The sequence below is a fragment of the Grampus griseus genome (assembly GCF_964374135.1).
Source record: "Grampus griseus genome assembly, chromosome: 5".
Classification (NCBI taxonomy): domain Eukaryota; kingdom Metazoa; phylum Chordata; class Mammalia; order Artiodactyla; family Delphinidae; genus Grampus; species Grampus griseus.
This window is the reverse complement of record NC_138998.1, coordinates 143,540,585-143,563,156: the sequence shown is the minus strand read 5'-3', so window position 1 is coordinate 143,563,156 and position 22,572 is coordinate 143,540,585. Positions and strand designations below refer to the sequence as shown.

The following is a 22,572-nucleotide window of genomic DNA, read 5'->3' as shown; positions in this document are numbered from 1 at the left end:
TAATGTTGTCTACTTGACGAAACCAGGCCAGTCACTTACAGAACATCCCATGTGTCTCTTTCCTCGTGGTTCTGTGTCACTTGTCCCTCCATCTGTAAACTGGGGGAGACTGTGCATCTCACACGGCATCATGCCAGGCCTGCCATGAGCCGGGGTCACAGTGGACACTCCCAGGCCCCTGCACTGTGAAAGTGGAACTTCGCCTTGGTTTTAGGACTTGTTGATGAACCCACCGTGAACTGATTATTTCGCTGGGGGCAGAATTGGTGGTTCTCTAATTGTATTGCTCCCTCTCTATTAATTAGCTGGGTGCTTTACCATGAAGAATTTCCCTCATCAGCAGGTCTGACCTGTGTTCTTCCACGAAAGGAGGGTGAATGTCTCTTTCTTTGTAATTACTAACCCCTATGGTAACAAGTTGGTGTGACGGTTACGCCCACTGGTGGCTTTAAATGGGCCCTCCCTCCCTCCCTCATTAGCTTAACGTGGATGACATGGATAGTTATGTTTTCAGTATTTGATCATCAATTTCAAACGTCTTTCTTCTGGAAAGTGAAGAGACATTTCTTGGATTCCTGCTCCCAGAGCTGGTCAAGATTTCGCTTCAATAACATCAAGCAGAAGACAGGACTCAGTGGAAAAGGTGGGAAGATTATAAAACAGTGACCTTATGGCAGTGTTGGCTAAGAAGAGGAAAATGCAGACATGCACTGGAAAGAAAAATCTAAAATAAGTAAGCAAACATCTAAATAAGTAAGTCTAAGATCTAAAAATCGAAAATAAGTAAGTAGTGATCAGGAAAAAGTTGTTTTATATTAAAACCAAGCCCAGCAGAATAAATGTTATGTTCAAAGGTCCTAGAAACACAGAGATACTTATAAACATACCTTTACAACAGACGTTTGGGTAAAGGACACTGGCTAGATACCACCACCAGGTACAGATGAGCATGAGTAAAACATGAAAAGATCATAATCATGAGAAATAAATATGTAGTGACAGCATCTGACAGAAATAAAAGAAACCAAGCAAGATGAATCAATAGGCATGTGGCTCTTTGTCTTACTAGTGCTTTAAGTTCCACTGAAAATTTTTGACTTACAGAAGTTCAATGTGAATTCTAAGTCTATGTTTTATTTTTTTGCCCGTGATAAAAGCAGACTGGATAAAACAAACAAAAAAAAAAACACAGGGCTATTCACAAACACACCAGGGCTTTAATTTTATTCTTTTTGTTTTTGTGTGTGTTTTTGTTTTAAACCAGGCTGTACACTTTAAGAAAATAAACAACAGGAAGCCATCCTCTGCTTACCCTTCGTGGGTGGGCAGGGAGGCTCGACCAACAGAGAACCGGGCAGACGCCCGTCACTCACGAGCACACAGCTACCTCATCAAGGTAAGAAGCTAAGATGTGCTGAAATCACACAGAAAATACTCCACTTGGCTTTGCAGCAAAGCGTAAGGGTGAGAGCACCTAACTGACGACACCGGGGCTGGCGCTCAGCACCACTCAGCACGCGCACATCACAAGCTCCCACAGAAAATCAAACCTCTTCCTCAAATACAATCGTCACAGGACTTTATTCACTGTTTACTCTTCTGGCAGCAGGACTTCTCTGAAGTAGAATCTAGACACAAGTAGAAATGAGGAAGCAATTTGTGAGAAGGCTTCACATCTTCTAAGAAGAATTTCACAATTTCGAAACACTATCACTGAATTAACCTTATTTTTGGTAACAATAAGAATAGCAATTAAGATACGCAGTGGTTCACATTATGAAAGTTGAGAAACGCTGGACAAACGACATCCTGTAAACACGGTCTTCATGGTCGCTGTGAGTCTGAGACACTGTGCGTCCTTCACACCCACCCCTCGGTGTCTCCACTCACAACCCTCCTTCTGATACTATTCATTATGGCCGATTAGCAGGACTGAAACTAACAAGAGTAACTAAGCTGGACCCCAGCCGTCTCCTCTCCAGGACTGGACACTCCTGGGTCACTCAGATCCCGTCAGAAGACAGAGGACTTTCATTACCTGGTGGTACGTCTCCCAGTCTTTGCTGGATCATTTCTAAATGGTGAATGTATTCCGTCAAGGAATGTTCTGGATCTTGAGAAGCAGTCAGGGATCTTTCTGATCTGGGATTTGGGGACGGATTTGATCTTCAAACATACAAACCAACAAACAAACAAAAAGAGTTGAACTCAGCAGACGGTTTGAATGCAGCCAGTGCGGAGGGGCAGTGGAGCTGGGCCTGCTGACCAGACACTCATGGGAAATGGGGTAAACTAGGCGGTTGTTACTTTCCTATATTTTCTTTACCACAGCGGAAAAATAGTAAGGGTTTTTTAAGAAGTGCTACATAGTGCTTTAAAACTAACTTCTTTACAACGTCTCCAAATTAAAACAACTAAAAACTACTGTATATTATTTAATTCACTAAATCTTCACATATAAGTCTATCATCCCAACCGGATTCTGCCCAGCATCCTTCACAGGGGTCCCTTCCTCCTGGCCTCCAGCTGGGCCCAGGGAGCCCCATCTGCCTCACTGCTCACTTCCTCTCCAGGGCAGGGAGTGTCTTACCTGTGCGCCATCCACAAAAAAGAGGCCTTGGCCACCACCTATTCCTTCAAAGGTATCACCCACTCGGGAATGGGGGAGCCACAGCCAGACCGAGAGCCCCTGCCTGCCCTCCCCGAATAGAACCGGGCTTCTGGGCCCTCACGGACTCACACTGCTGCACTCCCTGCCTCGCTCTGGGACCCAAACTTTCAGAACATGTCTCTGTGAGGAACCACACACGCTGGTGGGTTCCCATCGGCAGAGACGCAGGGTGAGTGGGGACACAGCCTCACGCACAGCGGAGCCACCCACGCTCATCGGTCTGGCCTCCCCCATCAGGGCAGTTACGCCCGAGATCGTCACACTCTTAACACGCAACTCGTACGGAGGTCTCATCACCAACCGGAGACCATGGAGCGAGAGAGCAAAGGTGAGCATTTTATCCCTGCTGGTCCGATGTCAGAGGTGGACGATGCGTTCTGCTCTGACGAGCTTGTTTTAGAACCCCGGGGAAGCACGCACAGAGAGAACAGACGACATGCCTACACAAGCCGTCACATGTGTGTGACAAATACCACAGACACAGACTGAGCTTTCTGTTCACTTCACGGGTAGGTTCCAAATACTGGAGGAGTCGTAGTCAAATGAATTAAATAAATGACTTGTAATCATATTCGAGCATTTGAATAGGATTATAATTATTTGTGTTTCAGTCTGGAGAAATGGAAATGGAAATCACATCTCTCACAAGCAGCACTTGGATAAGAAATCTCACGGTCAGGAAAATGGGCTGCAAACCGTGATGAAGGTGATTAGGGCCACACCACACAGCCTTGTTACACCCAGGGCTCAGAACGTGACAGTCACAGCCGTCAGGGAAACCTTTCTTCACCTGAATTTTTAAACAAAATTCCATTCTACAATTTAACCACAAGGCCTCTTAATTATATTTTTAATTGAAAACAGTTTTTTCCCCAAATAACCAATGAATGTTTAACATTATCACTGTAACATCTCAATTGCCAAGTAAGTTGTAAGTATAAAAACACATTACGTGTGCAAAAAACCCCCCAATCCCAAAGAAAAAGACTAAGTAAAGCTAACACCACGGCCTTGCATGTATGTGTGTGTGCGCGTGTCGGGGGAGGGTCACGTGTGCCCGGGGGCCCTTCCATCACAGGCGGGCCTGAGCACCCGCACAGCTCTGTGCAGGGACACCTCCGCGCGTGGCCCTGTCTCTGCAGATGGGGCCCCTGCTGACGGCTACAATCTTGCAGTGGGAAAGCAGCTGAGGCACCACCGCTCACCTTTCCCTCCTGCGTGGGGATGCTTTTGGCACAGGGCCCCTGGCGTGGCTGGAAGACACGTCCCGGGTTGGTGGGGATGCGCGGGTGTCGGGTGGAGACTGCTGCGGCCGTGGCACCAGGAATCCTTCCCCCAGGATTATTTAGCAACGAAGGGATTAAGAAAAAAAAAAGAATGCATTTTAGTAGGGAGGCCCATCCACCAAAATTTTAAATTTACAAGCTTTTAGGAGTCTGCATGGCAATTTCAAAACGTTTAAAAAGTACTCGTTAGGGCTTCCCTGGTGGCGCAGTGGTTGAGAGTCCACCTGCCGATGCAGGGGACATGGGTTTGTGCCCCGGTTCGGGAAGATCCCACATGCCGTGGAGCGGCTGGGCCCATGAGCCATTAGGCCGCTGAGCCTGCGCATCCGGAGCCTGTGCTCCGCAATGGGAGAGGCCACAACAGTGAGAGTTCCGCGTACCGCAAAAAAAAAAAAAAAAAAAGTATTCGTTATAAAAACTGTATTAAAAAAATCTCTAGAAGAAACCTGAGAGTTTTTGTTTTTTGTTTTTTAAATGTATTTATTTAGTTAGTTAGTTATTTGGCTGCGTTGGGTCTTTGTTGCTGTGTGCGGGCTTTCTCTAGTTGCGGTGAGCAGGGGCTACTCTTCGTTGTGGTGCGCGGGCTTCTCATTGCAGTGGCTTCTCTTGTTGCAGAGCACAAGCTGTAGGCGCACAGGCCTCAGCAGTTGTGGACCGCGGGCTCTAGAGCACAGGCTCAGTAGTTGTGGCACACGGACCCAGCTGCTCTGCAGCATGTGCGATCTTCCCGGACCAGGGATCGAACCCGTGTCCCCTGCATTGTCAGGCGGATTCCTAACCACTGCGCCCCCAGGGAAGTCTGAAACCTGAGTTTTGAGCACCTGCATTTCATTCCTGCAAGGCCAACCCTGACCCCCGTGTCTGTGTGGGCAGCGCCCTGGAGAAGCACTCAGCACCCTGATGGAGTGAGCACGGCGCCAGGTGGGCCTGGGGTGGGTCTCCTGCACCCAGCTCTGAGGAGTGGGAAGGGCAGAAACCCCGGCGACCATCAGGTGCAGCCGGGGGGCAGCGGGTGTGGGGGGACCCCTCCTGAAGAACCTTGAAGCCAGCTGATTCCGAGACGTAAGGATTCACACGTGGAAATCAAAGGGGACTGGCACCACCAGGGAAGCCCAGTGGCCATGAAGGGTGCCGCCCACTGCAGCTCCCCCAGGCAGCCCAGCTACACCTGGGCAGCGGCCCGTCAGATGGGGCAGAGGACGACCGCAGCCTGGACGGGACTGAGGCAGAGGAGGCAGTGGTGCTCCCAGGAGACGTGCACAGTGTGAAGTAGAACTTCACTCCGTTTGGGAGAATGAAAAAGCCTTTTCACTGAAGATAAGCTATTTGTCGATACATTCAGCATTTCTGTAGCTTTCAATCATTATTACGCTCCTCTGAGCCACTTTTATTCACCAACATTAACTGTATGAACTTGTGCTTGTTCCCAAAATAAAAACCACTTTCCTTCAAAAACCCTCTGCCTCCGGACAAGCGCACTGGCTGAATTACTGGTTTCTTATTGTGCTTTGCGATCTCCCACCAGGCGGACACTAAAGAAGCCCATGGTGGGGGTGGCACGGGAGGTACCTGGGCGGGGTGCTCGGCCCGGCGCTAGGGCTCCTCTGCCATCTACTTGTTGCCATTTCTTAACCAAAAAGCGTAACCTACAAAAAAAGATAGAAAACGTTGAAAACTAGAGCGAAACAGGACTGAAAAGAACCAAGAAAATCCAGACGTGATGGGACCATGGAGTGAGAGCACGGCCCTCTACCCGGGCAGCCGCCAGCACCTTCCCGGCCCCGCCCCCGGACCCTGGGCCCCCGGGCCCCCAGGCCCCCGACCCTGCCCCTCCACTCCCAGACCCGCCAGCTGGGGTCTGTCTGGTTCACCGCACTCCCTTCCATCGCTAACGCACTTGACGGGCCCCGGACAGCTGGGGGAAATGGAGACCCTCGCCCTCCACGTGGTGACGGGAGGTGCAGTGGTGTAGGGGCCCCTAGACCCCTCTCCTTGACGGCCCCCAGCAGCTCCCTCACAGCAGTGCTGCCTCTGAGACCCAAAGCCCAGAAGGCACCTCCACTTCGCGTTGGTGGAAAGACGGAGGCAGAGTTTGGGGCTCTCCCCGCCCCAACCCAGCATCTGACAAACTTCCTGGCACGGGGCATGTTCCCCGAAAATACAGAACAGATGGAAGGACAGGTGACAGACAGAGTGACAGGCAGGTGGGTTGACAGTCTGTGGTCCGGAAAACTCAGAGGGAGGGAGGGCGCTAAGTGCCCGGAGGCCGGAGGAGGCCTCCACCCTGCGGGAGCTCCTGGCAAGTGTGTGGCTGGACCGTGTGTGGTGCTGGGTCTCTGAGGGCAATGGGACCCACACTGCCTTTTGTGGTGCAGTCCAGGGAAAGGCCGAGGGGGCCCAGCCCACCCTGCTGTGCCTGGTCCCACAGACGGAGGTGCGTGCGGCCCAGAAAAGGCAGCTCCGTGGGCACCAGAGCAGACACGGTGGCACAGTTCTTAGTGGGACAAACATTTTTAGAAATACAGCAGATTTTAAAATTATAAAATAAAATAGATTTTCATCACTGTTAATTCTGAAATAGTCAAAATTCCCTATCACACCAGGGAGTCCATCCGTACTCCAAAGTGGCGCCCTGCATGCATAACGGCTGGAGCTGGGCTGGGTTGGGCCGGGCCGGGCGGACACTTAGGGGTCAGGTGTACCTCCCCGCTGGGGGGCCCACAGCGTGTCCTCCTGTGCACATGGCACCCTTTATGAAACACAAATTTGACTGAAATATAAGAAACTGAAACATGAAGAAGTGAAATGCAGTTTTAAGCTCGATCAGACATGTCTGTCATCATAAGAATACCATTAACGGGAAGGCTTTGTTTTACAATAAAAAGGCAGCCTTAAACCCTTCCATCTTAGAAGGTGCAGTTCTACATAACACGGTTTCCGGAAGACAAGGGTCGTCTATATTTTAAGGCCTCAAATATCATTCATCTTAAAAAGGGAACAACTGTAGCATTTCAAAGACTAAACGACCCCAAAGCAGACAGGAGGCACGTGCCTCGGCGGTACCTTAGGACAGCGATCACCACCCTGACGGCAGTGCGGAATTTTGTGAAAGGGCGTGCCGCCACCGCTTTCCTGTCTGCCTTGGACGGGAATACTCCCAAGTGGGCGATCATGGAGAGCGTTTCTTGTTCAGAGTCCTGGAATCCACCAATCAACAGCAAAAGATACTTCTTTTGATAAATCAGGGCTTTTCTAAAGCTCTCTGCTCTCAGGTAACGCAGGTACAATTTTTCCATCTAAAAGAAAAAGAAAAACCAGTGAAACGTAACCACAGGACAAAGTCACCGTTCTCACAAGTCTCCACAGCACACTTGTACCAGGTGCTTTAAAAAGAACCAGCCTTCTTTCCTCAGCCATTTATCACAGCAGTCAGCTCCGCACGACATCTATAACCAGCAACAACCTTGCAGTTCAGAGCTGGATCTTGTTTATCTGACAAAACGCAGAGCACAGACGACCCTTCACCAGCATCAGAGGAGCCCCGCGAGGGCCCAGGAATCGAACCACTAAGCACGGACCAAACTGGGGGCAGGTGGGGGTCCCATCACAGGTCTGCGGGCATCAGGGGTCAGGGAGACCTGAGGTCACAGGCAGAGGTTGGTGTCCATATCCTAATACGGCTTTTCCCTCCAGAGAGACCCACAGCTTGGGCCTCACCATCAGAAGTGCTGACTGAACTGTGGGCTCAAGGCTTTTCCAGGCTGTGGACACTATCATCTGTAATTCAAGCACCAAGACTTTCACTTCTTAACCCAGGATTTTAGAAAGCACCGCGGGAGCCGCACAGAGGATCTCTAGGCAGTGAAAATGCTCTGCATGACACCGTTGTGGTGGACATTTGTCATCTTATACTTGTCAAACCCACAGAAAGTATGGCCCCAAGAGCAGCCTGCACGTGATGACAACGTGACGCTGTGGCTCTATGGACTGCAACACACGCACCGCCTGGGGGGAGTGGATGCTGGGGCAGAGGATTCGGGAAATCTCCGTACTTTCCCCTCAGTTTGGCTGTGAACCTAAAACTTGCCTAGAAACATAAATCTTAAACAAGTAAGAAGCGGCCACGAGACCGTGTCTGCACACCTACCACCACCCATGGGCTTGGTCTTACCTTGGCATTGCAGGCGCCAGCTTCTGGTGTGGGCAGTGCTGGGTCTGGGTGTCGTGCTGAGCCCAGCGAGCCCATCCTGTCCTGCTTCCACACAGACCTGTCCGACCTCTGCAATGACCACAGACAGCATGTCTACACAGCTGCTCTCCCAGGAGAGCATCTCAAGAAAAGTGGCTGAGGGCTTCCCTGGTGGTGCAGTGGTTAAGAATCCACCTGCCAGTGCAGGGGACACGGGTTCGAGCCCTGGTCCGGGAAGATCCCACATGCCGCGGAGCAACTAAGCCCGTGCGCCACAACTACTGACCCTGCACTCTAGAACCCGTGCGCCACAACTACTGAGCCTGTGCTCTAGAGCTCGTGTGCCACAACTACTGAGCCCACGTGCCACCACTACTGAAGCCCGCGCGCCTACAGCCTGTGCTCCGCACCAAGAGAAGCCACCGCAGTGAGAAGCCCACGCACCACAATGAAGAGTAGCCCCCGCTCGCTGCATCTAGAGAAAGCCCGCACGCAGCAACAAAGACACAACGCAGCCAAAGAAATGAAGGAAGGGAGGGAGGGAGGGAAGGAGGGGAAAAGGAAAGAAAAGAAAAGAAAAGAGAAGAAAAGAAAAGCAAAGCAAAGCAAACAGGGGCTGAGAGCACAGTGGTGCCCGCTCCCAGGACCGAGCCGCCCCCACGCTGTGCCCTCCGGACACGGGTAGGCTGGGGCAGGTGCCGGCCACCTGGGTCCCTCTCCAGCCTCTTCTCAGTGACGTCCCGGTTGTTACGTGATTATTTTGTTACACTCAAGGGTGGTTACTACACACTGTTTACTGAAGTATGATTATACAAAAGGCATATTTTTACTAAAAACAAAACCCTCACATTTGAGAAATCACCCTGAATTCAAAGCTTTAAGCCTATTAGACACCCCTGTCCGCCCTGGCCCTAGAAATGCTGCCCCTGGCAGACGCAGACACCCGCTCTGTTCAAGCGCCATCGAGCCACACACCCTGGACACCTCAGGAGGGGCCCACACCGCACAGAGGGGATGTCGTGACCAGGCCACACGTCCCAACACTGGCAGCGTGGCCTGGACACCACATTGTGCTGAGCACCCCAGAGCTCCGGTGTGGACACACGAACAGACGAAGGGCCCCACAGGGAGGGCCAAGGCTGCTGCCCACAGCGGACAGCCAGGACCGCCTGCCGCCGAGGCCAAGGCCAGCTCGGAGCACTCTCGGGGCCATGAGCTCAGCTGCCGCCAAGGCAGCCTGGCTGCGCCGCCCACAACTCAGGGCAGGACTCGGAAGAGGGAGGTGCCGAGCTGGGTGACCTCCCTGCTGGGACAGAAGGAAGGGACCACATTTCCCGGTTCTAACAGAGCCTGGTCTCTCCGGGGAAAAGACACTCTAGCAACAGAAGTCACCCCGACACAAAGGAGAAGACGCTGCAGTCTGTCCACCCTCAGCCTGCCTCTCGCTCGCTCATCACATTTATTTCCTGATTCATTACCTTCCTGGCGAAGGACAAAGCGTCCCAGGTGATGGTGCTTTAGTCCACCCCGAGCGCCCTCTGAACAAGGAGCCCCCAGGGGAGCAGGCCGTGCTCGGCGCCAACGGCACCTCTTGCCTTTGCAGTCCCTCCGGATGAGGACAGGGCCACGGGTCTGCCAGCAGTTGGGCCCCACGAACAAAGGAGCCCCCTTAACCCCACAGCGCTTCAGACAGACAAAGTGGAACTGGACAGAACTGAGAAGACGGGTCCCACTCGGGGAGACACCACCGCCCTCTGGTAACTGCCAGCGGGACCTGCCCGGCCTTGACAGGGCACCCTGCCCAGGAGCACCAGAAACACCAAGCCCTGCACAAAGAACCTTCCGGAAGAGAAAACACTCGGCACGGATGGTCTCACTGGTGCATCTCAACAAGCATTTCAGGAAGAAGTGAATACCAGCTCTACACAATCTCTTCCAGAAAACAGGAGGGAACACGTCCCAGCTCATTTCACAGGGACGAGACCAAAGACAATGACTAAAACCCTCCAGGTTAACATCCCACATGAAGCCAGATACGAAAACGTAGCCAAAATATACGCAAATCGAACCCAGCCTGCAGCCGCCGGGGCCCCAGGACGCGTACCCTGCGCGCGCAGCCCTCCTGCGGGGTCCCCGGGGCCCGGGGGCTCCTCTCCAGCCGGGACACGGCCCTGCACAGCTCCGCCCTCTCCCGCGTCACCATGCTGAGCGCTCTGCTCAGGGACTCATTGTCCTTCAGCAGGACGTCCACCAGCTGGACCTGCAGCTCCACCGTCGTCTTCTTCTTGAGGAGAAAACGAGATCAGAAAACGTTTTGTTAAAAGCCGCTATTCGTGGCTTTTACTGTCGCCTGTTTTCAGGGATTGTAACTTTAAACATATTTGGGGTTGGTGGGAAGCTCGCGGGGCTGGGCAGAGTCCATGTACGGGAAGGAGAGAGCAAAAGCCATCAGATCGCTTTTCCTCTCGCTCTCCCATGAAACAGACTTTGCACGAAACCGGGTACGGACAGAGGAAGGCTGTCACAAAACATGACCCTCTCCCTGTTCCGACAGCACCGCCGGCAGAGGCAGGACGTGACGGGTGGCGTGGGGAGCACGCTCATCCCTGAGGGTCCCTCCGAACAGGCACGTTCCTTCCAGGCCCCAGCGGGCGCAGGACACCGGCAGGGTCAGCTCTCCTGCTGCCTGTGCTGCGTGCTGCTTCCACGACAGACCTCACGACGTCCTGACCCACGGAAGTCTGTCGGGAATTCACAGCAGCAGTCAGGACTCTGAAGCACCCCCGACGCTGCTGACGGGCAGCTCATTTCCAGCCCAGAGCCTCAACACAAGTGCGTGAGCGGCAGAGAGGCCGGGGCGTCAGCCATGGAGCGGGACAGACCAGCGCCCCCATGGGCACGAGGAACAGTGCATTGAGCCAACCATGCGACAGGCCGAGGCCGGAGGCAGGTCCGGCCACAGTGAACAAGAAAGCTGGTCTCACCCGGCAGGAGCTGGACGCGCCCAATTCAGACTTGAGCGTCTCCAGCGTGTGAAGCAAGGACGCCACTGCCTTCTCGTTTGACGACGTCCAATCACTGATGGTCCTGGAGAAGCACACGGACACTCAGAAGGTGCGTGTGGGTCCCAGGCGGCAGGCACTCCGCGCAGCGCCCGGGGAGCCCGGCGGTGACTGTGGCAGCCGGGAGGCGGCACGGCCTGGAAGTGGGCAGTCTGTGAAGCCCGGAAGCCTCCAGCCACTGAGCGCTGACCACAGACCACAGAGGCTCCCTCAGTGTGTCCACCTCCCCCTGATGCTCTCTGCTGGGACTCTGAGTCAGCTACTAAAACGCTGTCCCTAAGCAAGACTGCTGCTCCATTAACTAAACCCAATTACAGACAAGAGAGCTGTATGGTCTGAACTTCCGTGTGCTCAGAAAAGGGCAAATCAACATTGGTTCCCGCCAAACAGCAGGGTCGTGGGTCCTCGACCAGGCGGACGCATCCTGGCCCCATGGGCAGTGGGCCAGGGTGTCAGGCGAGGCAAACGCTGCACAGACACCGGGCACCAGCCCTGCCTTGGGGGACTCGGGTGGGAGGGGGGCTGGCCTTGGGCCAGACCCTCTGGGTGGTGAGCAATGGAAAAGGGACACGGAGAGACCTGATCTGAAAGACACCTGGATTTCCTGTCATATGAGAATGCAAAGACCACAATGCTGTCATCATCTTTCAAGAGAATACTGCCCATGAATTCATCCACACACGTGGGATGAGAAATAGAGTCCGTTTCATGAAAACCTGAACCCGAAATCAAAGACACGCCCCACTCAGAATTTTTCTCAACATCAAAGGTGCTGGGCATATGGCCGGGGCAGTCCCGAGAGACTTGCCTGTCCACTGTCTGGTTGATGAAGCTGGTCAGAAGCCCCGCAGCACAGAGCAGCTGCTGCCGCACCTTCTCTAGGCCCCGCTGCTGCTCCTGGGGGCGCGCGGGCTCCGACTCTGGCTCCGGGCGGGGGCGCGCGGCCTCCCTCGCCTGCAGCTCCCTCACCGTCTGCTGGAGCTGCAGGATCTTGTGCTCATCCCGCTGGCGCTGCAGCTCTAACTCTCGCTGTGAGCAACGGCGAAAAACAGAAGTGAGCCTCACACACGGTCCGGGGTGGAGACCGGGGCCAGGAGCTCAGCACAGGGGCCGCCCAGTCCGGCCCCGAGCCCCGACCGACCAACCCCCAACACGCTCCACACGGGTGCTCCAGGCGCGATGCGGAGTCAGGGTCCCCCCACTCCGGGGATCCGGGACAGGACCCGGGATGGGATGAGCCACAGCCCGAGCCCGGCCCCCCACCTCAGTACGCATGCGGGCACTGAGTGGGTGCTCAACACCGAGAAGGCGGGCCTGAGTCTCAGAGGCCCTGTGCCCCCCATTCGCGATCCCCGTCCTTCACTGCGGAGATGCCAGGGGACCCAGCCGGCCAGGCCACTCCCTGTCCCACACCCAGGACCCAAGTCTCCACAGGGAGACAGCAGACCACTGACAGAAACTGTAAATAATATTTATCTCCACGTGCTGAGAAGTTCAGGGAGCAACGGGGGCTCGGAGAGCGTGGGGGCTGACCCCAGGGGATGACGCCTGGGGAGGAGGGATCCAGGGAAACAAAGATGGCCAGGCCGGGCAGGGCGGAACCAGACAGGGCAGAGAGGGCACGGGCCTGGCCCAGCCGCTCCTCAGGCCGGCACACAGACCAGGCCTGCTTCCCACCCAGCGCCTCCCGCGCTTTCCCAGCATCACCCCCATTCAGTGCTCGAGCCTCCTCAGGAAACTGTGATCCTTTTTGATCTATTTTCCAGATGAGGAAAGTAACAAAACCAAGAGACCCACTGGTTTATTTTGTTCAAAAAAGATGAAATTGGCCCTGAAATAACTATCAGAGGCCTGGGCCACTACGGCCAGAAAAAGACCCCATAACCCAGATCAAGTTAACTACCTACAGTAAAAATGACACCAAAAGGACAACATACTTAAGAAAGAAAAATACATATCAAGGTGCATCATGAGGGACAGTTACCAATTTGACTTGGAAAACACTTTGTTTGTATTTTTTTTAAGCAATTACATTTTTACAAACCAAAAACAAACTAAAAAAAAAAAAAGAAAGAAAGAAAAACAAAAGAAAAAAACCCCAAAATTAAATAAAAAGGTTTGGCAGAAGACTCTGGATAAGGTTTGGGAAGCCCCTTGAGAAGCACACGAAGACAACAAACCTCTCTCCCCCCACACGCACAAAAAACCTGGAACACGCTCTGGGGGTCCCGAGTGACCAAGGCCCACCCAGGGCCGTTACTCTAGCCGCCTCCGTCAGGAAACCCCCGGCCTCTGCCACAGCCCCAAACGATTCCTCCACTTCCACGATCTCTAGTGATGAAACACGACTGCATTCCAGGCTGTTTAACCCCACAAAAAACAAGAATCGTTACACACACAACACGTGTGAGCCTTGAAAACCCCATGGCAGGAACCAGACACAGAAGAAGGCCACATACCGTGTGATTCCACTGACACAACACGACCAGAAGAGGCAAATCCAGAGATGGAAAGTAGACCAGTGGGTGCCAGGGGCTGGGTCCCCGCTAACAGGCCCAGGGGTTCCTTGTGGGTGATGAACATGTTCTAAAATTGATTGCAGTGATATCAGGCTGCACAACTTTTGAATATACTGAAAACCGCTGAATTGTGCAATTTAAATTGGTGAACTCAGTAGCATGTGAATGATATCTCACTAATATTTATTTCTTGACGATTTCATGGCCGCCTAACCATTAAAAACACCAGGCCATTGGTTTTCCTTGTGCATTTTAAGAGCTTTTTATAATTTCCTAAAACCCCCAAAAAGAAATAATAAAGGTAATATTTTTGAAGTTCTAAAAAATATTTTTAAAGAGAGCAAAATAAAGGTCAATCCATGAGAAAACACAGGATAATAATTTCCTCAGAAACAAATGCTTTTGGTCAATGTATAATGTATCTAAAATTAAGACCCATCCAAAAAATAAAGGAGGGAACACTTCCCAGCCCATCCTGCAAGGCCAAGATCTTCCTGATATCAAAAACAAAAGCACCACAAGAAAAGAAAACTGCAGAACATATCTCTCATAAATATAAACGCAAAATCCTTAACAAAATACTAGCAAACTGAATCCAACACTATTTAAAAAAGAATTATACACCAAATTCAAGTGGGATGCATCCCAAGAGTGCTAGGATGACTGAATCAATGTCCTATATCATATCAAGAGAAGGACAAAACCCATAAATCTGAAAAGACACAGAAAAAGGAAATCCAATACTCTCTCATGATTAAAAATAAAAAAGATTGAATAAACTAAAAATAGAAGGGAATTTCCTCCGCTAAGGGGTATCTACAAAAATGGCACGACTACCATCATACTCAGCAGTAAAAGACTGACTGCTCCCTCAAGATCAAGAACCAGGCTGGACGCCTGCCCCACACGCTGTGGGTTCTGGCCAGGGCAGTCAGGCAAGGAGAAGAGACAAAGGCGTCCAGGTTGGACAGGAACAAGTAAAACTATGTCTATTTGCAGAAAACATGGTCTTCTATACGGAAAATCCCAAAGAATCCATTAAAAATATTGGAACTAATAATAAATCAGTTCAGCAAGGTTACAGGACATAAGATCAAGGTGGGAGAATCACCCACACTGCCACACATTCGCAACAACCCGAAAACGGAAGTAAAAAATAATTCCATTTACAACAGCATCAAAAAAATAATATTTAGGAACAAATTTAACAAAAGAAACGCAAAGCTTATCACCTGAAAGTGACAAAACGTTATTGAAAGAAACTAAGGAGCTAAACAGACAGAGAGTCCTTCCGATTTCATGGATGGGAAGACCTAGCATTGTTAGGGAGACAACACGCCCCAAAGCGATCTACAGACTCAGTGTGATTCCTACCAAGATCCCAAGGGCCTTCACGCAGAAGCGGAAAAGCCGATCCTCAGACGCACACGGAACCGCAAGGGGCCCCGAGGATCCAAAACCACCTTGGGAAAGAACAAGGTCGGAGGACGCGCGCTTCCCGACTTCCAGCCGCCGCGCTGACCAAACCAAGGGGCAGCCCGGAGCCAGGACAGGCCCTCCGGCCGTGGCAGGCTCGCCAACGTCTCCCTGTCTGTCTGCCACCTGCTCCACTTCTCCGTGTCCGCTCGGCTCGGCCTCGGCTGCACTGCCGTCCTGGCATCCTGGCTGCTCTAAACTCCCCCACGCTCTCGGCGGAGTCTCCACGGGAGGCCTCGGCGCCGCACTCACCTCCTGCTCCCTCTCCACGTCCTGGCGGTGCACGTGGGCCTCAGCCTCCAGGGCTCGCTGCCGCGCGGCCTCCAGCGCCACCTCCAGCTCCAGCACGCGGGCCTCGCAGCTCCTGAGCTTCTGCAGCAGAGCCGGCTGCGCCTGCTTGTCCTGTGGCCGCCGGCTCAGCCGCTCCGTGAGCAGGCGCTCGTGCTGCAGGGCCTCGGACAGCTCGCGGGAGCGGCCCTGCTCGGCCTCCAGGCTCCGCTGCAGCTCCGAGAGGCGGCCACGCTCCTGCGCCAGCAGCGCCTCGCAGCGCGAGGCCTCGATCTGCAGCTCCTTCCGGAGGTTGTCCTTGGCCGTCTGCTCGTGTTTTAGCGCCACGCACAGCTGGTTACTCTGAGCGCACTGCTTCTCCAAAGACGCCCTTAACTCCTGCATCGGGGAAAAGCGAGACGAGGCAAGAGCATCTAAACAGCTCCCGCAGCTAGAGCTTCTGACATCATACTTTGGGTAGAAGGAGGGCGAGCAATAACCCCTCTTCTCGTGGCTCCGCCGGCCTCCCTCGGGGATGAGGCGCTGTTCTGAGCACAGTGCAACGTCCCAGGTTCACCTCCCTCCCTGAATCAGGGGCTCCGGTGCTGCTGAAGGGCGGGCCCTCGACCCCCTCACGGCGCTCGGCTCAGCCAGGCCTACGGGTGGCCTCAGCGCGGCCACACGGCTGCCGCACAGGGCACCGGCCCGAGGCCTCCCCTGTGCACAGGCAGGGCCCCCACGCAGCTCTCAGGTTGCACTGCCCTCACGGAAGCGAATGCCTGGAGGCGGGGGCTGCACGTGCAGGGACCCTCTGAGCCCTGAAGGTGTAGCCCTGGCCCCTGGGCACAGTCGCGGCCGCGCACGTCACCTCCAGGGTCCTGGCGCTCTGGCCCTCCTTCTGCAGGCACTGCAGCCGCTCCTCCTCCAGCCGGCTCTGCAGGGCCCGCTCCTTGGTGCGCTCGGCCTCCAGCTGCTGCAGCGCAGCCTGCAGGTCATCCTCCTTACTGTCCAGCACTGACCTGTGTGGGCCACAGGCTCTCAAGGGGACGCCGGCCAGCAGCCAGGCTCCCAGGGCTCCCAGGGCAGGGAGGGCAGGCCCTGCAGTGTGCGTGGCCCCCCACGAGCCTGCGGGAGCAGAGGCTCCTCCCCAACACCCATCACGATAGCCTGGCAAACCACGGCTTCGGACGGCATCTTTCACTTCAAGGCCAAGAACGTGGCAGGGGCCACGTGACTTCCAGCATTATTCGGCCAGAAGCCTGAGGGCAGGACGGGGCTAGAAGGTGGAGTCTTGCCAGTGGGGCCGCACCTCAGCTGAAGGACCTCCTTCTGCACCTCGTCGAGGGACTTCAGCAGCCGCTCCTTGTCCTGTCTACACTCGCAGAGCTCAGATTTCAGATCTCTGACTGTGTTCTGTTCCACCACCAGCAGCTTCCGGACGTTATTTGCTTTCTCTTGCTCTTCGTTCAGGGTTTTCTGCAGGTCGCTTACTATACATTTTTCCTGCTCAACCTTATACGCCAATAACTCAACTAAGAAGAAGATTAAATGAATTAAAATAGCATTATTCACGAGTCCAAAGTGAGCCGCACGTATGATTTAACAAATCAGTAACAAACCAGCAAAGGAAGGGAATGTGTTCACTCTGGGGGGACAGGAAGCTTCTATGACCCAGAAGCCACTGTTTCTGATGGAACCCAGATACTCGGGACACATGCCTTCTGCTCACACCCTGCCAGCCTCGCCCTCGTGGCCAGTGAGCATCCAGAGAGACACACGGGCAGAGAGCGGCGGGACCACCCAGCCGTGCAGGCCATGCGACGCAACGGGGTTCCGGGGTTAGGGGGGCACACGCCCTCTCGACCCCTGCGATGTTCAGGCGCGGGGTCTCCCAAGGGCACGGCTGGAGCTGGGCCGAGACAGACCTCCATGGAGCCCACCCAGCCCGGGCAGCTTCGTGGAGAACCCGCCCAGAACTAGAAGCACACACACCCACTCCTCCAGGAACCGAAACCAGAAGAAAGCAAACCGCGGACCAGGACCCTCGTGAACACAGATGCAAAATGCGAGCGAGGCCGGCCCGGAAGTGCCCAGTGTGAGGCCGCACGCCGAGGCTGGGGATCGAAGGCAGGCTGCCCCACGGGACGGAGCCCAGGCCTCACTCAGCACTCAGAGCATCCCCAGGGCAAGTGGCAAGAACAGGAGGAGAGGAGGTGGGGAAGAAAAGATAAGATAAAGTGTTCTCTCCCTGCAGGTGGCATGAGTGTCTGCGTAAGAATCCCGGAGTTTAAATCAAACGCAGACACCTGCCACAGGCCGCTTCAGCCTCATGCGAGCCCCAGTGACCCTCACGGACGTGGGCCTGCGGCGCCCACAACGCTGGCGCCAACGCGGCCCCCACCAGCTGCTCACCGGGCTGCTAGGCAAGGCCTCCACCCTGACTGGCACACGTTCTGCACTCGATGGCCTGGGGAGTCAGCGAGGGGCTCGCTGACCTGCCTGCCACCTCCCGACAGGTGAGTGTCAGGATCAACGTTTCGGGGACGCAGCCAAGAGGCCATACCCACCCTGCCTCCGCAGCTGGTGCTCCTGGCGGCTCCCGCGGGCCTCTGCACTGGTCAGTGCCACGCACAGCTGCTGCAGCTTCTCCTGGTTCTGCAGGTGCGTCATCCGCAGCTGGGCGCGCAAAGCCTGGATCTCGGACATCAGGCTGCTCCTGTCCGACAGGCGAAGGTGCTCCAAGGACCTCTCCTGCAGGTCCCCCTGCAGATGGGGTGGCAGGGGATCAGGGCAGGGGGACATAAGACACGGCAGAAGAAGGGGGTCCTGAGGGCTGGTGTGCCAGGCAAGAGCAGCTCCTGGCATTGCTGCCACAGGAGGATGCAGGGGACAACCGTGCGGCATGAACGCGGGCACAGTGGCCCTGGAACCCTCAGATTGCATGCAGCTCTGCCCCCAGCACCTTGGTCTCGCTTGCTGGGCCCAGTCGACGCTCGCCACGCACCCTGCCCTCTCTTACGAGGGAACTGGCGGGAAGCAGGCTCCCACAGCCCTCGCGGTGTCGACCCTCCAAGCCTGGGCTCAGCGCTCACAGCCTGGAGCTGGGCCGCCTAGAAAGGCTCTTTTGCTTTCAAGGAAAGGCCAGTTATTTCCAGAACAGAGTGAGATCCTCAAGGAAGATAAGTGCACAGAGTTTTCCACTTCACGGAATTCACACATAAAAACACAGTGTTATCTGTGGACTGCAGCAGGATTTGCTGCTCAGTCACTGCCTTGCTCTAAGGTCAGGCGAAACACGTTCCGTCACCCTCTGTGTCAGGGTGGGCTCCGGGGGGAAGCCAAGGCATGAGCTCACCTGCTCCTGGACCACCTTCTCCAGCCTCTCCAACAGGGAGCCGCAGCCCCCAGGGCCTGAGCCACAGGGCCGGGGCCACAGCTCGACTCTCAGTATCTCCCGCTCCTTTTCAAAGGCCTCTTGCACGATCCGCAGAAATTCCCTTCTCCAGTCGAGGCCCACATTGGAAGGTTCCTAAAATATCGAAACAAAGAGCCCGTGTCCCTATAAACACATCCTGCAGGTTCAAACAGAACCCACCCCGACTTATGAGGACACACAGACGCCCATGACCGCCTAGGGGCACGAGGAGCCAGCTCTGGGCAGAGAACCCCCCCAACACGACAGGAAGGTAAGACAGAGTAAATGTCAGCAAGCAAACCTCCCTTCCGGCCGCTGCACATGAGTCCCGGGTCCAGGGGAGGCCAGGCCTGCGTGGCGGAGACAGTGTGTGTGCGTGTGCCTGCGCGTGTGCATGTGTGGAGCATGTGCGTGTGTGTGTGTAGGGGCGGGGGGCATGTGCGTGTGTGTGCAGGGGTGGGGGGCATGTGTGTGTGTGCATGGGCGTGTGTGAGGGGTGGGGGGCGTGTGCATGTGTGTGCAGGGGTGGGGACGTGTGTGTGTGTACATGGGCAGGGCGTGTGCGTGTGTGTGACGGGCGGGGGGCGTGTGTGTGTGTGCAGGGGCGGGGGTGTGCGCGGGTGTGCATGTGCGTGGGGACGAGGGCGGCGTGTGTGTGCGTACGTGTGTGTGTATGCAGGGGCGGGGGTGTGTGCATGTGTGTGCAGGGGCGGGTGTGTGTGTGCATGTGCGTGCGTGTGTGTGTGAGGGGCGGGGGGCATGTGTGTGTGTGTGAGGGGCGGGTGTGGGGGGGGCTGGGGGCGTGTGTGTACAGGGGTGGGGGTGTGTGCGTGTGTGCAGGGGTGGGGGTTCACACGTGTGTGCATGTGTGTGCAGGGGCGGGGTGCGTGTGTGCGTGTGCGGAGGTGGAGTTTGCACGTGTGTGTGCGCGCGTGTGTGCAGGGGTGGGGTGTGCGCGTGTGTGCAAGGGCGGGGTGTGTGCAGGGGTGGGAGGTTTGCATGTGTGTGTGTGCAGGGGCGGGGTGCGTGTGCATGTGTGCAGGGGTGGGGTGTGTGCGTGTGTATGCAAGGGTGGGGTGCGTGTGCGTGTGTGTGCAGGGGTGTGTGTGTGCATGTGCGTGTGTGAGGGGCAGGGGGCGTGTGTATGCATGTGTCTGCAAGGGTGGGGGCGTGTGCGTGTGTGCAGGAGTGGGGGTTTGCATGTGTGTGTGCATGTGTGTGTGCAGGGGTGGGGTGTGTGCATGTGTGTGCAAGGGCGGGGTGCGTGTGCGTGTGTGCGGGGGTAGGGTTTGCACGTGTGTGTGTGCAGGGGTGGGGTGTGTGCGTGTGTGTGAGGGGCATGTGTGTGTGCAAGGGTGGGGGCGTGTGCATGGGTGGGGTGTGTGCATGTGTGTGCAGGGGCGGGGTGCGTGTGCATGTGTGTGTGCCGGGTTAGGGTTAGTGTCCACGCAGGGGGCGGTGTCTATATGGGTTACGGTTAGGGTTAGTGTCCACGCGGGGGGGTGGGGTGTCTATACGGGTTAGGGTTAGTGTCCACGCAGGGGGCAGTGTCTATACGGGCCACACACGGGCTGGCTGCCTCCTGGCCACCTGCTTGGGCCCACCTGCCCCCTTCCCTGAAGTTGGGGGTCTGCCCATTGCTCCGTCCACACTCCATGGCCGGCTGGCTTCCTTGCACACGGTTCAGCATCTGGCCCTCACCTCCAGGTTGCCCCTCGGCCCGGCCCCCATACCCATCTCTCCATCCAGAGCCTCCCTGCAGGGCTCCAGCCGGCCCCTTCCCCGCAGCCTCTCCTGGAGGCTGGAGCCCAGGGAACGCGAGTGGGAGGGTGGCTGACCAGGCATGGCCTCCCTGCCTGCCGCTGACCCGCCTCTTGCTCCTCTACTCCCACTTCTGGGGCCAAGAAAAGCCCTCAACCAGGTCCATGCCCACTGCTTCTCTTCTGTATCTAGAAGGCCTGTTACCTTCTCCCCCTTTGGGGATCCTGGGGTGGGATGCTCCCTGGGAGCTGGTGCTGCCTCCAGCAGGCCCTGGCCCCCCATCGTGAGGCACCCCAGGGGGGCGCTGGGCTCGCCCCTGCTCAGCATGCTCGGGGGTCCACGGTATTCGGACAGGGCCAGGATGTGGTGGCTCTCGTCACACACCATCTGCAGCAAAGCCTGAAACGGACAAACATTTCAGAGAGAAGGAGAAGCAGCTTGAAACCTCTCACCGTCACTGCCCCGCTGTCACCCGCCAAGGCTCACCAGGCCGCCCCCACGGCCTTTGCACCAGAGACCAGAGTTGCTGCTCTGACCGTGAGGTTCTCAAACCTTCCTCCCCGTAGCTGTCACAGACAAGTAAACCAGCTTTGAACGAGTGAACTTCTGTGCGAGCTGCTCCAGCAAAGGCCCCACAATCCAGCCATCCCGCCTGCACCCTCACAGAAGATGCTCAGCTCAGGGAAATCTACAGCCAAGTCAGCAAGATGCCAGGCACCTCCCCGGCCCTCCCGGGACCACAGCGCCCCACCAGGAGGGAGACCCGAGAACTGCACAGGAACACCTCAGGGGAAAGGCACCTGCGGATGGTACCAGGCCAGCTACTGGCCACTGCAGCCCTCTCACGCCCCCGGGGGCGCCCAGAATACGTGAACACAGGAAGGGGTCTTCCACCCCCCCAGGATTTGGAGTGGTAGTTACAGAGTGATGGGACATGGGACCTGGGACGTGCACGCCAGCCTTCTGTGCTGCCCACGGAGGCTGAGAGAGGAAGGTGCACCCCACCCAGGGCCACCCTCCTGGATGGCTGGTGCTACGGCCAATGCAGAGCACAAGTGACTGTGACCGTCCTCACACTGCATGTCAACACAGGTTCCCGCAAGGGGCACGTTAGGGAAACAGAAAAACAGCAACGAAGAGGCCTATGACAAAGAATGACTAGTTACTTAACTAGAAACAGGTCTTCCTCTAACTCTAATGACGTGACCAAAAACGTGGAACAGTAACATAAAAGCGCTAGACACCAAACTGTGTACTGTGTTTACTTTACAAGCGGCCGTCTTTAACGCTCTACAGCAATTTCACTTTAAAAACAATGTATGTGATACAGAACGGACACAAATCACAGCCCCGGGAAGGAGGGGTGGGGAGGCTGTATAGTGGACCGGGCCGCAGGCCGTAAACACCTTCTCCTGGGTCATATAAGGACAAAAAAAGGTGTTCTGAAAAACACCTCTGGAAAAGAACAGCTGTGACGAGCGAGGTCCTCCGCCCTCGCCAACCGGGCGCACGGCAGCCAGGAGGACAGACGTGGAGCGGCCCCCGGGCCACGGGCACAGTCAGGCCGTGAGATCCCGGAGCCTCTGCCCTGAGGACCCCGGAGTCACAGGGGGCCTCGGCCTGCAGTCTCACAGCCGCACGTGAACCAGCCGCCCCGCAGGGCCCGTCTGCCCAGCTGACACATGCTTCCCGGCGTGATGGACCTTCACCAGCATCGCCGGCCTCAGGGTGGTCAGAGCTGCGACCACACGAGGCTCCTGAGACTCGGCCCCGCGGCGAGTGGCCCCCGCGCCCCACTGAGGATGGTGCAGCAGAGGGGCCGGCAGGGACACACAAGCTGGCTGACTGACCCAACAGGCTGCTGCGGGGTGGCCGCTCCTGACTTTCTCTCCTGCTGCCACAGCACGTCCGGAAAAGGCTCCAGGG

General features: G+C 55.7%; 1 protein-coding gene across 1 annotated transcript in view; it reads right to left on the bottom strand.

Moving 5' to 3' along the window:
- Positions 1 to 1,211: 1,211 nt before the first annotated feature.
- LOC309823233 (pericentrin-like) overlaps positions 1,212 to 22,572 on the bottom strand; it is a 74,391-nt gene continuing 53,030 nt past the window's right edge. The window contains exons 21-35 of the mRNA XM_082655372.1: positions 20,851 to 21,045; positions 18,826 to 18,999; positions 18,038 to 18,233; positions 16,780 to 17,002; positions 16,339 to 16,489; positions 15,456 to 15,869; positions 12,017 to 12,237; positions 11,131 to 11,233; positions 10,251 to 10,430; positions 8,129 to 8,236; positions 7,021 to 7,253; positions 5,527 to 5,603; positions 3,877 to 4,000; positions 2,039 to 2,142; positions 1,212 to 1,628 (exon numbers count right to left, since the gene is read on the bottom strand). Of these exons, the coding sequence (XP_082511498.1) occupies positions 1,585 to 1,628; positions 2,039 to 2,142; positions 3,877 to 4,000; positions 5,527 to 5,603; positions 7,021 to 7,253; positions 8,129 to 8,236; positions 10,251 to 10,430; positions 11,131 to 11,233; positions 12,017 to 12,237; positions 15,456 to 15,869; positions 16,339 to 16,489; positions 16,780 to 17,002; positions 18,038 to 18,233; positions 18,826 to 18,999; positions 20,851 to 21,045 (2,547 nt within the window). The 3' untranslated portion in view covers positions 1,212 to 1,584. The remainder of the gene's footprint in view (positions 1,629 to 2,038; positions 2,143 to 3,876; positions 4,001 to 5,526; positions 5,604 to 7,020; positions 7,254 to 8,128; positions 8,237 to 10,250; positions 10,431 to 11,130; positions 11,234 to 12,016; positions 12,238 to 15,455; positions 15,870 to 16,338; positions 16,490 to 16,779; positions 17,003 to 18,037; positions 18,234 to 18,825; positions 19,000 to 20,850; positions 21,046 to 22,572) is intronic.